The sequence below is a fragment of the Dermacentor variabilis genome, chromosome 8 (assembly GCF_050947875.1).
Source record: "Dermacentor variabilis isolate Ectoservices chromosome 8, ASM5094787v1, whole genome shotgun sequence".
NCBI classification, from domain to species: Eukaryota; Metazoa; Arthropoda; class Arachnida; order Ixodida; family Ixodidae; genus Dermacentor; species Dermacentor variabilis.
Window position 1 is genome coordinate 3,174,353 of NC_134575.1, and position 16,483 is coordinate 3,190,835.

Sequence of the window (16,483 nt, forward strand, 5' to 3'; positions counted from 1 at the left end):
AGGTTATATTTCTCTGTGCGCATAGCTAGTACGGTGGCAGAAAGAGGCACGAAAGAAAGAGCTGTGCCCAAAGGAAGAGGTGTGCCTCTGTTGCTAAGCGACACTTGCCTGGGTGGAGCATGCGCTCGCAAAACCCGATGCATCGCCCCCTCCGCAAAACAAAACAAAAATTTTCTCCCACGTTTTTTATTGAGCGCTGTTTGAGGTTTTCTGAAACGGTGCACTGCAGCGTCTGCTTTCTGCGCCTTGTCATCTGCTAGCCCACTGTTTTGGCTGTTGTAAAGGGTTCACGGAAATCTAAGAATCTCCAGATTTCTGAATATTAGTTCGTAGTACTTAGGCGTTAAGACGACACGCAAACTGAATAATAAGCGTTATTCTGAAAAGTTCGTTATTCTGAAGTTCGTAGTACTGAAATATTTTTGCATTGAAACCGTAAGAAGTCAGCAGGGGATTTCTGAAAAATTTGTTAATGTGGTGTTTGCAGTAATGTGGTTTCACTGTAACACTAAAAGTTGTGGGTTCTCCAAAGGTCGAGGGTCTTAATTAGATTTGCCTTAATTAACAGCACAGGTAGTGGGTTGACTCCACGAAAAGTTGAGGGTTCGACTCCCTATGAATTTTGGTACCATAAACTTTGGTGCCATAACGCCGGACATCGAATTTTTCGTCCCGTGAGCCATCTAAGGCTCTCGCCTTGATAGCTACTTCACATATTACAACTGCACCTTGACGACATATGCTTATGTGAAATTACGCATTATTCATGCACACCTGCGCTTCCAGCGTGCAGTGTACTATGTTCTGGTTGTGAGTGCAAGCGGTGTGCTGTCACTGCAGGTTTCAGATCCATGTCGCTCTGCTCATTTCAGCGGTAAATAGATTTGCTTCGAGTAATAATGTGGCGCTTTCAAGGAATAATTACAGTCAACTTTCTTAATTTTAACCTGACAGGACCAACGAAATTGGTTTAATTATTCAGCAGGTCAGATTAAACAAGAGGCGGAAAAATGTTGTAACACAACTAAGATTCGTTTGACAGTACTTGTCTGATTCTAACACGTCCCCCAATCCAACGTGTACCTGCATTAGGGATGGTCAATTAACTTTTTTATTCAATTGATGATTCATCATTGATCATTTTAGCTTTGAATTGATTAATAACATTGTGAAACAATGTTTTTCATCGATTAATTGATTAAACGAAATTTTCGTTAGAAACTCCTAAAAAGGTTGAAACACAGTTATCTACTTTTGTAGGACCCTACTTTAAAGGACGAGAGGTGGAAACAAGTTTGAAACACAAGTGCATAAACATTTGATAACGTATAATCGTGAACTTGTTAAAGACTAAATATAGTTGGCACTAGTGGCGTTTGAAAAGATTAATATGTTATAAAATGGTACTTGGTGCAGAATTAAATGATATACATGGCACTAGTGAATCCCTGTACAGTACAGTTAAACTAGAAAACTAGAAATGAGAAAAATGGCAAAAGTGAAAGGTGAAGTCGAACTAAAATATGCAAGAAATTGCAATATGGAACAAGGGGAAAGAAAATTACTTGTTTTGTATTATAAACCACATGCTCTTTTCTGCAAATTGAAGAAATGACAATTGGTTGGGATGTTTGGGTGAAACCGACACCTTCTTTAAATGGCCACACAACCAGCATGCGAGAGTAGATGCTCGGAGGTTATAGTTTGCAGGTTAAATCGCATGCGTAGCTAGTACGGCCACTGAAAGAAGGGTGAAATAAGGAAGAGACGCTCCTACGCGACACTTGTCTGGGCAGAGCATGTTCTCGCAAAACCAGACGCGTCGTTGCCTCTACAATAGAAAAAAAAAAGTCCCCTCCCACGTTTTTCCCCTCCTGTACTGTCTGAGGTTTTTGGAAGCCATGTGCTGCAGTGTCCACTTTATGTTCATTGTTGTATGCTAGCCTACTACTTTTCTGGCTGCCATGAAGAATACATGGAAATCTAAGAGTCTACGGATTTTGGAATATTAATTTTGAGTACCAAGGCATTGTTAACATGACACGGAAACTGAATAACAAACATTATTCTGAAAAATTTGGCATTCAGAAGTTTGTAGCACTGAAAATTTTTACATTGACACTATAAGCAGTCGGCAGGAGATTTCTGAAAAGTTTGTTACATTGGCATTCGTACAATGAGCTTTCGCTGTGTACAATATATGTGCCTGACTCCTAGTTCCTGGCTTTTGTAAGTCGGACCACGTAAAAAAATTTGTTATGCAGATTTGTTTGCTTTAATACTAGCCATAGTGGTTCCCGTGTTATGTGGGAATGCGGTAGCTTCGCAGATGTGAAACAGATAAGTTCCTGTTGTGGTGGGAGCACTTGTTTTCACTAATTGCAGCAAGCACCTTGTTCATTCTTTACTGCATTCTTTAGGCTCACAAAGCAATGGTTGTCATGCCAGGGAGCATGCAGAAGCCTCCTCATATTTGATTATTACGTTCGATCATCTATTCTATGCAAGCAAGCTTGTTTAGTGTGCATTCAGCTGGTGCCTTCACGTGATTTGTTCAATTTGTGTGCATTGGTGTACATTGGTGTGCACTGCACACTATTGTACAGTAACAAATAAGGGTGCTTGTACAAGCGGCGTTCAAACTGTAACAGCTGACGCTCCTGGTGAAGCTTTGGTTGGAGGTTGGTCTGTAATAGACAGCGTGCTCTTGTGTGAGTGAAAACCCCACACGGCAGGAAGGATTGCCCACAATAATTTGCCCATACGCTGTGAAAATGCGGACGGATAAAAGCAACTGTGGGATGTCGTGTCTGCCGAAGGACGAATCCCAACATAAAAACGTAACGCTTCTTTATTCGACTAACGATGGCAGCGGACGGGCGTACCAACGCTACGTTAGTCCCAGTAGCGGAAGGTAGAAGGCGGTCTTTCTCAGCCAGGCAGCCTGTTTTTATAGCCACCGTCGGTGACGCATACCTCGGGTGACGTGGCAGTGGCGCTATGTTTTATCGACGATGCAGTCCAGCGTGCAGCTGTGTTATGCTGGGCCAGATGATAAGAAGACGGAGGGTGCGCAGAAATGTGGGCGGAGTGTGTCACCACATCACCCCCCCGCGGAGTGGAGAGCCCTCAGGGCGAGAAAAAATCTGGGCAGTGTACGCGACGTCCGCTGCGTGTAGTGACAGAAGCAGGCTGCCATGTCGGCGATCGTGCATGGACGTCTGTGGGTGTACTGGTATTCCCTGGTTTGGCGGAATCAGTGTAGGCTGGCTTCAGCCGGTCGATAGAGACGCGGACGGCGTTCCCTTTAATGCGCAGGGTGAAGGTTTTGTCGTCGCGACGGAGAACTGGGTAGGGTCCGCTGTAAGGTGGCTGTAAAGGCCGGCGGACGGTGTCGTCGCGGAGAAAAGTGTGCGAGCATGTTGCCAGATCCTTAAAGACAAAGGGGGCGGTCGCACAGCGGTGAGCTGCAGGTGACAGGCGGAGGGCAGTGATGGTGCGTCGGAGCCGGGCGATGAAATCTGTGGGATCTGACGTCGCGGTGGTGGATGGCGGTGCAGCGAGAAATTCGCCTGGGAGACGGAGGGGTTCCCCGTAGACGAGCTCTGCGGGTGTAGCCTGAATGTCGGGCTTGAAGGTGGCGCGAAGACCTAGGGTGACGGCTGGAATGGCTTCAGGCCAGGTTGAGTCCGGGTAGCACATGATGGCTGCTTTGAACTGTCGGTGGAAACCTTCGATCATCCCGTTGGCGCATGGGTGGTAGCTGGTGGTCCGCGAGCGTTCGAACCCGATGGTCAGCCCGAGCAGCCAGAAAAGGTGCGATTTGAACTGTCGTCCTTGGTCAGTGGTGACGCGGCGAGGGGGCCCGAAGTGGGCAATCCAGCCGACGAAGAAGGCCGAGGTGACGTCTTCCGCAGTGATTCCCTCGAGGGGCCATGCCTCAGGCCATCAAGTGTACCGATCGATGGCGGTGAGGCAGTAGCGATAGCGTCCAGCTGGAGACAAGGGCCCTATGATATCAAGGTGGGCGTGTTGAAACCAACCAGAGGTCTGGGGGAATGCGCCGAGTGGTGAAGTGACATGCCTGGTGACTTTAGCGCGCTGGCATTGAATGCAGGAGCGCGCCCAGGTGCGGCAATCCCGCTGCATGGAGGGCCAGACATAGCGGTCGGCCACGAGGCGTGCAGAGGCGTGTGTGCCGGAATTGCTGAGATTATGTAGCTGGTTAAAGAGGCCACGGCGATGGGAAAGGGGCACGTAAGGCCTGCTTCGTGCTGTTGATATGTCGCAGTAGATAGTCTTTGTCGATTCAGGTATGGGGACTTGCTGCAGCTGTAGCGAGGACCCGCCCTTAAGAAGCTCCTGCAGTTCAGCGTCCGTAGTCTGAGCCTCGGCGAGGACATCAGCTGTTTTGCTGGGCCAGATGATAAGAAGACGGAGGGTGCGCAGAAATCTGCGCAGAGTGCGTTGCCACACAACCCATGGTGGGAAAATTTAAGTTGCACTTCACATTAGTCAAGCACAATTATCAAAATAACAGGCACTTGTGAGCATCTACTGTTGAGACCTTGTCTTCACCACTGCTGTTACTTAAAAATTTAGTTGCCAAGTTGACCAAAGCTCATAAAGCTCAATTTTTGCTTCGTATCATTGAGGAAGCACAAGGATCACTGGAGGCTGGTTCTGACAATACCTCCAGTCGCAGTTTTATTTTTCCGGACTGTCATCTTCCAAAAGTTGTCAGATCTTACCAATAGTTAAAGTTCAGTCGTCATTTCAGAGGTGCATACCTGCCAACCCTCCCGATTCGCCCGGGCGACTCCCGATTTTTTTACTGAACTTTCCGATTGTACGATCACTGTCTTATATCTCCCGAAAAGTTGTCTCTGTTTGTGCAATAATGGTTTTTGCGAAACCGGCACTGCAAAATCTACAGCCACATCGTAATCATCAGCATCACCAACAGCGGCCGCACTAGCACCGTCGGTATCATAGAGTAAGTAGCCAACTACGGTGCCTAGTAAGCCGACCAAAGCCAGAGCCAATGTAGCTCTTGCATTTCATGCAGGCCTTCTTGCATGGTGCATCTTGTTGCTGCTGCTTGCAAGGCGTTGCTGCTTGTGTGTATGTGTCACACTGATCTCGGGGCCGTGCAGATGTTGGGAGAGATGGAGTCTGGAGACGCAGGCGAGCACGGCAAACAGATTTTACTAATAACAAACCCCAAAATAAAACACACCCAAAACTCAACTGACAAAGATAAACTCCACACTTGAGTAGCCTAAATATGTCCTTATTCTCCCCTACGTTCGTCCTTAGCGCGTTCCACGCGAAAGTCCGGCAACCCTGGCCTATGGCCACACGCTTACAAAAAGGAACACACTTACACGGTTTCATTGGTGCACGTCACTCCAAGTCCGATGTGCGTCGGCTCTTGGTCACTGTCAGTGCTCCCTCTGACTTCGCAAGTTTTGTTTCCTTGGTATCGGCCGGCCAGCTCCTCTGTCTCGGATGCCGGCATCTCGAACTATGTTGGTGACGTCGTACTCAGGCCTGCCTGGCTAGGCCTAACACGGGGCTCCGCTTCTACCTCTCGGAGTGCCGGTGGGACGCCCCGGGGACTATCGTCCGTGCTGGTCTGCCGAAGAAGGGCGATCCAATTCCTGGAGTGCCTGGCAGCGCCGTGGGAGGCCGCAGCAGGTCCAGGGAGCCTCGCTCGAACGTCGCCGAGGTCGACGGCCACACCCTGGGTCGCCAGCGTCATGGGCCTGTCCGAACCTCCATGGGTCCCGTCGCCAGTATGAAGCTGGCGCTCCAATTTTCTTGGTTCAGAGCCACGTCGATAATGCCACCTTGGCGCCACTTCTCCTCCGATCACACCTCCGAACACGCGCCTCGAGGGCTCGTGCCGTTCGGACTGGACAGCGTACATCGTCCTCTTCTTTTTTGTGCCCCATGCCTCTTACATATGACAGTATGATTAGTGTCGGCTAGGCCGTGTGTATGCGGTGCACCATGTAAAGTTACAATCCTCGTGTGCTTGATGCCATGGCGCTATCAAAGCCCAAGAAAAGGTATTTGCAGAAGCTTTTGCAATCTTATACTTCTGAATTTCTGGGCTTTTTGACATAAAGAAAAGGAGAACCTTATGCATTTTGTACAACGTGTGGATGCGACGTCAGCACACGGTGGCAAAGGTGACTTAAAACTGCACTTTTCCACGGCGCACCGCTAAGCAGCAAGACAACATAGTGAACTTCCTCCGGAACAACTGCGACGATAGTGTCATACGTGTGGAGTGCCTATTTACGGGATTCCTCATCGAACACAACCTACCCCTTAGTGTCAGCGAACCGCGTTGGGCCTCTTCTACGGAAAATGTTTCCGAAATGCGACAAAGCGAAGCGTTATGGATGTCGACGCATGAAACGCAACTCGGAAGAATGCGGAGGTGGCCAACCTAAAATTTATTTCACAGGCATCGCTCTCGAGTCTTCGTTCTTTTATTCGTTTCCCTCAGCTACTGCCCCGAGATTCCAATGAATCTGCTGAAGACGCTTTAGATGCTCTCGAAGCTGAGTTTGCCACACTACAGGCGTGCAGTAGTCTGGGGTTGGAAAAATGAAGAACACTGATGAAAAACATTTTTCACCGAGTTGCTAAGGTGATGCTCGATTTACTCGTGATACCGCATAGCAAGGCAGAGTGTGAGAGAATTTTAGCATGGCATGAAAAACTAGGACTGAATTCCGCTCATCAATGTGCAACGCAACGCTCCAAAACTCGCTGCTAGTGAAGGGCTGTCAGCCTGGACCATGTTTTGAGCAAAGCTACTCGGACAAATTTTTGAAGTGAGCAAAGTCTGCTACTGCAAGGTCCCTGCAAAAGGACTCATTGAACACTTCCTGAAAGTTTGAAGCCCCCTCCCGGTCCTAAAGTTAAAACAGTGAATGCACCCCCCCCCCCCCCCCCCCACACACACACCCCCGTTGGCGCGAACAAGGTCTCCAGATTTTTCATCTCGCCAGGTTGGCAGGTATGGAGGAGCATGGTGTTGCTAGTAGAAGAATTCCAGTGGGAATGCTTAAAAGGTCGAAAAAATGTAAATCAAATTGACAGATATCTATAAGCCCGGTAAGGAAAGAGTTAATGTCCATCATCATCACTCTCAGACAGTACTTTATTACTGTCTATGAAAGACCACAACATGTCGAGTTTCGTACAGGCTTTAGCGCATTTCATATTCTACATTTATCAAATGACTCCGCAATAATCACAAATGAGATAGTGGCCCATGCCTAGACTAACCTCTTTGCTAGTTCGTCCTGCAATGTATGCAATTCTCCAGAGTGCCAAAAACATGTGATGCGATGTATTGCTGCTGTTAGCTTAACATGTAAGATAACTTATTGTTTGAATGTGCTTTCCTAATCAGCCTGAAAGTGGTGCATTGTCATCATTCTGTATGAGAAGTTGTTCTGTCACCATGTATGGTCACCATCTTTTCGTCCATGGATGATGCGGGCTAGGCTGGCTCCGACGGTAGCCTGTTGTGTACACTAGTTTTAGTTTTGTATTAGATTGCACCGCTTAGACAATTTTTTGGAAAATTTTCCAGGAAAAAAATGTGCGTGTTAGGGTCAGGTAAATGGCTGTAATTATTCATCCTGAGTTACCATTTTTGCTTTAAGATCTTCCTGGGGCTGGCTTAAAATAGGTGTTTTACAACAGGAAATGACGTGTGTTTGATGCATTCGCTGCACCATAAGCACTGCCAATACAGATGCAGCTGCTATTGAAGTTGCCATCCTGACCATTGAGGTCAGGTACGTGCATTCTGAGCAGTCTAGTTCGAGTTGTCTAGCGAAGGACAGTTTGATGATCAGAATAATGAAAGTTTGGGCCCCTACAAATGTATGGGCACTGGACAGGACCTTCAGTCAGCATTAAATTAAATTGCAGATTGAATTAACCAGAGTCAGATTAACGAAAGTCTACTGTGCTTCATATTTTGCTACATAAAAGTGTGAGACCTAATGTTGCATCGAATTATCGCACGCATAATGCGAAGACGTGGGATCATTCCCCACGTGCGGCAAGTTGTTTTTTCATCCACTTTCATTGCCATTAATTTATCATTTAATTCAATTGGCAAGTACAAGTAATTTCCCCTGTGTTGTCCTTGGTGTCTTTGTTTGTTGGCTTCTCGTGCTACGATACCTACACCTCTCTTTCATATATGGCGCACTATTCTTCGAACGAGACAGAAGTTTACAGGAAGAAGGAGGCTCGAAGTGATGAGCCGTAAAAGAAGGAATGTTGCTGAAGTGAATGCTTCGGCAAGCATGAGAGCACTCTCTGTACCCTTTATGCTGTTGCCTGCTCTGCATGAAATGGGAGTGTCCATCTTGAGATGCAACAACATCTTCAGATGTGGGCTTTCTCCCCCCACCCTCCTCCTGTTCTTCTCTTCTCCCAGTATTGTAGTTATTTGTGTGCACCACCTGTTTTTGCTTTTCTGTGCTTTCTTTTGAAATTGCTTAATGCATATTTTTCTGTCATCGTCATCTCTGTGTAGAGCTGTGCGAGTGCTGTGGTTGTGCTCCGGTATTTGAAGAGATGGCAGCCCTCACATTATTACCATGTGCTGGTGAGGGAATTGTACAAGGAACACATAAGGCACGAAGAAAGCTCTTTGCAGAGCCGACCTCGGGACCACTCCACCTCGAGGAAGAAGAGAGCACTGGTCCCCCTCCCCCATAGAGCACCCCTTTTGTGCCGTAACGCTTTGCTTATTAAACGAAGAAATAAAGACGTATAAAAAAAGGAAGAAAGCTTCCCGCATTCTTTTTTCACCATCACACGGCAGCTGCAATCTTAAAGGGAAAAAATGCTTGTTTACTTGCATGCTTGTGTACTTGCATGTTAAAGAACCTCAAGTGGTCAAAATTAATTTGTGTTGTGTTGGGACGTTAAATCCCATGAACGCGTGAATCAATCGATCGGTGAAGCACCACCATTCTCTGCAGAGTGTAACAAGCCTGTTGTGGGGTGTCCCTAAACACCCAGCCTGATGTCGAGCCCTTCTTTCCCTCAAGGTCCGCATGGTTCGTGCCCCACCACCGATGACGCTCCCGAGAGGCGGTGCCACCCTGACCTTGCCTCCGGGAACGACGCTGGTGCGTGCCCCGATGGCATCGAACATGCGGCCAGGGGCCCCCCAACAGATGTCCGTGGTGCGACCCCCGGTGCCGGCAGCCTCCGCACCAGCCACACCCACAACCTTGTCTCTTCCTCCGAAGCCAACTCTGCAGGTGCAGGTGCCTGGCGCAGGAGCGAGCACACCTGTTAGGCTGCCACAACCGCCGCTGCAGGTCCAGGTGCCCGCCAGTGGGGGCAGTGCACCTGGCGCTGTGCGGCCAGCCAAGCCGGAGGGCAACGTTTCCCTCATAAAAGTGAGTACCCTCAGTTTCAATGAGAGCGGCAGGTAAGTGGCAAGGGAGGCCATTTTTGTTGTTTATGGAACTAATTAGATGAAATTCGGTGTGTGAATGTATGTACTTAGGTCAATACGTGGCAGTGACGAAATGGTCCGATAAGAAAGCAAAAATCATCAGCAGGTGCCTGTTGACCTTCCGGGGCAGTTTGACACAATTCGTCATCCATACGAAAGTCTGACGAATCAAAGTCGTCTTCTGAGCCTGTGCTGCTACCATTATCCAAAAATTCGAACCCAGATGCATCGTGATCTGTCAAAATTCGACGTTTTCATGGAGTAGTGGCATGTGATGTCGACACCATCTTCGAAATTACGAGCATGCGTCACCCCGGCTGCGATGGCGCTTTAAAATGTCCCCGCATGGTAGAAAAGAGAAACATAAAAATGAAAACGATAAAATAGTTTCTCTTTAAACAATTGGTGTTGGGCTGCTAAGCACGAGGCTGCGGGATCGGATCCCGGCCACGGCGGCCACATTTCGATGGGGGCGAAATGCAAAAACACCCATGGTACTTAGATTTAGGTGCATGTTAAAGAACCCCAGAAGGTCGAAATTTCCGGAGTCCCCCACTACGGCGTGCCTCATAATCAGAAAGTGGTTTTGGCATGTAAAACCTCATAATTTAATTTTTCTCTAAACAATTAGATGGCTCTAGTTGTCATTTAATTTTTCTTTAAACAATTAGATAGCTCTAGTTGTCCAGAAGCGTTCGGAGAGCATCAAAGTTTGAATTTGTAATCATCGATAACATGCTTTCGATGGGAATAGGCGCGGTCACAAAAGTGTTTTCTTTCGTCTTATAAGGCAATACAATTATCTTTTTATTATGAGTGGCTGAGTACTAGTCATAGAATTATTATGAGGAGTGTCTTCGTCATTGGGCTAGTACTTGAATGTCCCAGGTGAGTCTCTAATCGTGTCCTGCATTTACCTCAATTTCTCAGTTACTAAAGCACTGTTCATGGTAATATTGGTGGCCTAGATGTTCTAGAGCACTAAACTATCACTTCAGCTTGACTTAATGTTTGCCTTTAGTGTCTCAAAGTTTCGCATGGTTTGAGGCTAGTTCAGTGTTCAAAACCAGTTGAAATTAGCAGGACCTGACATCCACGACACTGATAAGCAGGGTGGCCAAAACTTAATTACTACGCAGCCGGCCGCAGCCGAGCATGGGCAGACGATAGGTGGCTTCTTCCGAAAGTATGTCATTATTATTGGAATTCAGAAGCAGATTTTCACGTACTTCAGTCTGTTTATTAAATTGCGTAAATAAATATACACAGTAGTAACATTAGCAAGAAGCGTACTGATCCAAATGCCGTCCTTAATTGATGTTAGCTGTTGGGCAGTAGCAACCGCGTATGGTAATCTGCTAAGTGTGCAGAAAAGAGTTAGGAGCAGGCTTCTGTTGGAAAGAGAGCATGTGAGAGAAAGGTGACTTTGCGCTCAGCTTGCAAGATCCAAGTGCCGTGCATTACTGCAACATTTGGCTGAGATGTTTACAGCAGCATATGCTATCTACGGACTGTGTTTATTTCACCAAGCCTGAGGGGTGGTCCAGGGCCCCCTTAAGTTCTGTTACAGAGAGCTAATTGCTGTTTTACAGCGTAAGCTGTTGTGGGCTCATTCCAATAGCCGTTTCAGTTGGCGGTGGTGTCCATAGCAGCTATCGCCGGGAATAATAGAGAGAGAGAGAAAAACAGTTCCCGCAGGGATTGAACCCAAGCCCGTTGCATGGGAGCTACTCTGCCACTGAGCCACACCAGCGCTTTCTAGCATTCCGCAGAGAAATGCCCTATAAATGCGTCCCAACATGCGAGGAGACACACAATGTCACATGTGTGGCACATTGCATTGATGTGTCCACATTTTGCATTGCAATTGCATATTATTACACCAGGTAGAATGCCATGTAGCACATGCTCAGGTTTAGAGAAGAAAAAGAAGTGTAATGACTTGTATACAAGATTTCTATCATCCCTCAAGATACAGTCGAACTCGACCATATCGAACCCGTTTACATTGAATTATTCTATATATCGAACAATTTCAGGACACGATATAGTTACAATGAGTATATATCGCAAAAATTACGCTTACATCGAACAAAAATAGCAGCGACACCCGATATATCGAACGTCAAGCGGCGGAAAGTGCCCCCGGAAGTTGGCTTTCCCTCGCTGTGCCGGAGAAAACCAGCTGCGCGGCTCCATCCAACTGCTCTCCCTACCATGACCGTGCCCGACCGCGCTGCCTCAGACGAGCCGTCGGCACCCCCCCTGCAAAAAATGATCCTGGCCCGCCCACAGCGCTTGCTCAGACAGCCAATCAGATGCTCTTGTGCCCTCGTCGTGCAAGATGGCGAAAGTGCGAGTTGTCTCGCTGTTTTTGTGTGCGCCTTGTAGGCCTTCTCCCACAGTGTTGCCGTGATGAAGCGGCAGAATTTGCCTTTCGTCGTGAAGCTCGCAATCATAAATCGTGTCGAACGCGGTGAGAAGTCGGATGTCCCCGCAGAGCACAAGATTCCGAGGAGCACTCTCGGCACGATCTTGAAGAATAAGGGGGAGATTATGGCTAAAGCGTCCAAACTCGCGACCCGGTGTCTGTGGCGCCCGACCCGTACGCACGGCCGCGTACGAATGGTTAATCTGAAATTGCTTCAGCCGTGCCGACTTCCGCGTGCTCGGTGATGACCGTAAATTTTGATGAATGCGACGAAGCCGTTGCCAGTGTTGCCGAAGTTTGGAGCGAACTGTCAGAATTTCCGGAAGCTGTTGACGAATCAACGGTGGATGAGTTTGTGAGCGCAAATGATGTGTCGCGACCACGGGATAGCCTGAAAACGAAGACTACATTGCCAACATCGTACCGAGCACAAGTGAAAGTGGGCACAATGAGGAAAGCAACGACGGTCCCACATCCTCCGAAATGATTGGTGCGCTCGCAATAGTCCGGTGCTTCTGCGCGAATGCGGAAAGTTGCGGCCTCAGCTGCTCCGACTCCTTAATGTGGAATAGTGCGTGCGTCGCAGGCAGCGAAATCGCCAAAGCAGAAGAAAATGCAGGACTATTTCGTGCGAAACTAAGCGAGTTTAATCAATAAAGTGATTTTATAAATGGTATGTGCTTTTATGACATCCAATTATTTAGCAGGCTTATATCGAATTATGCTCTATATCGAACTGATAGGCGTTTTTATGCAAGTTCGATATAGCCGGGTTCGACTGTAAATGTGTATAACAGCTGTGTCTTACCAGTACTCACATACGGGGCAGAAACCTGGAGGCTTACGAAAAGAGTTCTACTTAAATTGAGGACGTCGCAATGAGCTATGGAAAGAAGAATGATAGGTGTAACATTAAAGGGAAGCTGAAACGGTTTTCAATTTCCATGAATTGCTGGGATTGGGAAGAACAGACCTAATAATTTACGGTTCCGAAATTTTTTTCTTCGTTTTGTTAATATAAGAGGCGGAAATCGCTTTCTAAATCACCCCCGCGGACACGCCCCCATCGCTTCCCGGAGCGCCGGGTGAGGTGGTTGCCAGAGGAGAGAACCGGCGAGAGTGACGTCACGCGCGGGGACCAAGCTGCCGGACCGGCGTGCTGGCATGTGTTGGCATGCCTCTTTCCGTCCTGCGCTTTACTGAACGACGCTACGAGAGATTTGCCGCCGCCGCCGCCGCTCACGTTTGTTTTCTTTTGCGATTTTCGTAAACTGTTCTTTCCTTCGGTGCTGCGTGAATGCCTACAGCCAAGGGCGCCCAACATGCCCTCGTTCTGTGCAGCATTCGGCTGCGCGAACACAGGCGGGCGAGACGATGTGGTGTTTCACAGGTTCCCGAAGGACAAGAAGCTTGCAGCGCAGTGCGGTGAGGAGAGATAAGTTCGTGCCGATGAAATCAACTGTGCTGTGTCGGACCATTTCCGCGATAGCCAGATAGCCTTACGACAAATGCGGAAACGCGTTGTTGCTAGCGTTGCTATACTCCGTTTCATACATCAGGTGCAACGCTGTGGAGGCTTGAGATACTTCTTGCAGTGGCTGAGTTCGCACTTAGAAAAAGTTCGGTGTTTTTTGAACCGATTTTTGAGAAAATTTTTCATATATAAGCTCAGTTCTGAATGAAAAAAAAAAAGAATTTACCCATAGAAACAATACGGCTGCTAACACGTTCTTTTAAATCAGTTTTCTTTTTGGCATTTTTTAATTGCAGCCCGTCGCGGCAGCTTCACGTGCATGCTCGCGCGAGCAAACGCCGCTGGCACGCTGCGAAGCATAGACGGAAACGTGCGCAGTAATAAATTTTGGTGACCGGACTTCGTGCGCAGCTTCCACAGCGTTGCACCTGAGGTATGAAATGGAATATAGGCTTGCCTAGTGACATTAAACGTACGCTTGCAGTTATCGTGTTTACCACACGGCGGTGCTAAAACTGCCTAATATCTTTATGTCAACACTAGCATGGAGCACGCATACCGATTCTTGATTGAGCCACAATCGCAAAGTCGTCGAACCATAGTATGAATATTGCACATATAATACCTCTGGCCATCTCTGGATGTGTATGATAAGCAACTTCCATGACTGTACCTCGCAGCACTGCATGTGCGCGCTTTGAAACGCGGCACTTATGTTCGCGATCGTGTATCAACACTCAAAAAACCACGGGACTTTAGACAAGCAGCGGCAAGGTGCTTGACATCGCGGAATTGCACCCGTGTTTACAATCTAATGAGAAGTTAGTGCTTCGGCATTCTTCCAGCAGCAAGTTCCCGGTGACACTTTAGCGCATTTTTTCTCCCGTCATTGGAACGTGCAGCTACATGAAAAAAACAACAACATACGTACCAGCTAAGATTTCCAACGCGCGAGAAGGTGCACACATCGCTTTCGCTTTTGGCACACTCAACATCGTCGTTGCCGCCATCGTTTTCCGTATCGGCTGTCGGTTCGAACATGTACGGCGAAAATACAAGCTGTCCGAGACGGCGAGAACGTTCCATAATGCTTACAACTCAGCTATGAAGCCAGAACAGAACAGCGTGCTTACGCTCTGAAATGGCGGCGCCGACCGGCGACTGCCGCGAGTGACGTCATTGCGGCCCCGAGCAATCACGGGCAACAGCGGCGTTCGCGCGATACCCTGAGGCGCTGGTGCGCGTTTTCATGAAAAAACAGCCGCTTGCGCTTGTTTCCGCCCTTTTTGAACCAGATATTCGTGTTCAGGGGACTCAAAACTGTAGAATGCCGTAGAGAACTCATTTTTTTTCGAAAAGTGTTTCAGCTTCCCTTTAAGGGATAAGAAAAGAGCAGATTGGGTGAGGGAACAAAGGCGAGTTAGTGACATCTTAGTTGAAATCAAGAAAAAGAAATGGGGGGGGGGGGGCATGGGCAGGTGTAATGAGGAGGGAAGATAACCGATGGTCATTAAGGGTTACGGACTGGATTCCAAGGGAAGGGAAGCGTAGCAGAGGACGGCAGAAAGTTAGGTGGGTGGATGAGATAAAGAAATTTGCAGGGACGACATGGCCACAATTAGTACATGACCGGGGTAGTTGGAGAAGTATGGGAGAGGCCTTTGCGCTGCAGTGGGCGTAACCAAGCTGGTGATGATACAAGATTTCTTGAAAATATGTACATGATTAAATTAAGCTGGTGAGGTGACTATGCCACTACTGTGTTTCAAAGGGATGCCAATAAATCATCATCATCATCATATCATGCTACTTGCCTTGCGATGCAAGATGCGGGGCGTGTAGCGTCTGTACAAATGCCTTTGCATTGCAGTTGCATGTAATTATACCAGGAGGCACCTCATGTAGCAGTTGCATATGTAGCGGTACAAGGTAGATAGGGAAGTCTTGAGAAAGAAAAAGAAGATTATGGAGATCTATAAATATTTATGTAATGAAAAACATGTATTGATTGATTGATTGATTGATTGACCTTATATCCATCGAATAACACCACCACAGTTCCAGTATTCTTGATTCTTTTGGCACCGAGCGCGAGTGGATTTCTCCGGTTGACGATCTTCTTCTCAATTACCTCAGGTCCGTCCTCGAGTGCGATGCGCCGAATTACCCCCTTGCAAGTGGCGTGCGGCGCAGCAACATACGCGCTCACCTCATGCTGCTTCCCGGCGACTGTAATGTTCTCCACAGCGGCGTAACGAACCGCGTGTTCGTGACTAGATGTGCTGATCACCATCACATTTTGCATCGGATTGGGACACATAGTGTCCCATTCTCTTTCCATCGTACTGATACCCGTTGCAGCCCATATGGCTTCTGCGACCACTGTTGGGCCTGCCTTGGTAATACTCAGTCCACCTCTGGGTCTGACCACAATCTTCATTTCGTCCTTTGGTAGTGGTGGCATCTTGCTGCCCCGGATAATCTTGCTTTTAGCTTCTTTATATCTATTTCGGTCCCGCAGCGTTTCTTGGCCGTCAGGGTGGGCCGCGGACGAGTTTGCGCCAAGACGCCCGCAAGCGTTCTTGCAAACGCGCCGTTTGGTGACCGTTATCCAGCCAGAATCTTTCCCAAAACCTTCGGGGGCTAAATCGTCCCCGTCGTCTTCACTCTCCATCACACAAAAGCGGTGAACTAGCGCCTACAGGCTAACGCAGGCCAGTGGCAGCAGCCCAGCGTCTCGTCGAGACCGGCGCCGTTGCGTTTAGCGTTAGGACTAGCACTCAGTCCGGCGTGGTCGGCACAAGATCGGCGATAAATGTTCGGAAACTCCACCCACCTCCAAAAAACTGCTATCCACGTGTTCGGTAGAACTTCACTGAAATAATGCACGCAAAGTTCACGGGCTACCACTTCATAAACCGCCAAGAGATCGAGAAAAAGCAGGAGCCGATCGGAGCGCGTCTGACCTACTCGGCGTCATCTTCTTCTCTCCCAAAAACATGTATAGCATACCTGATTAATTCAAGCAGGCTCATCAACATCATCATCATTAGCCTGTTTTATG

At 48.0% G+C, this 16,483-nt stretch overlaps 1 protein-coding gene across 14 annotated transcripts in view; it reads left to right on the forward strand.

Annotated features, from left to right (window-relative positions):
- Window positions 1-16,483, forward strand: part of LOC142589528 (uncharacterized) — a 199,600-nt gene that overhangs the window by 157,962 nt on the left and 25,155 nt on the right. For all 14 annotated transcript variants that reach the window (XM_075700946.1, XM_075700943.1, XM_075700940.1 and 11 more), the window contains one exon: window positions 9,099-9,455. In XM_075700946.1, the coding sequence (XP_075557061.1) occupies window positions 9,099-9,455 (357 nt within the window). The remainder of the gene's footprint in view (window positions 1-9,098; window positions 9,456-16,483) is intronic.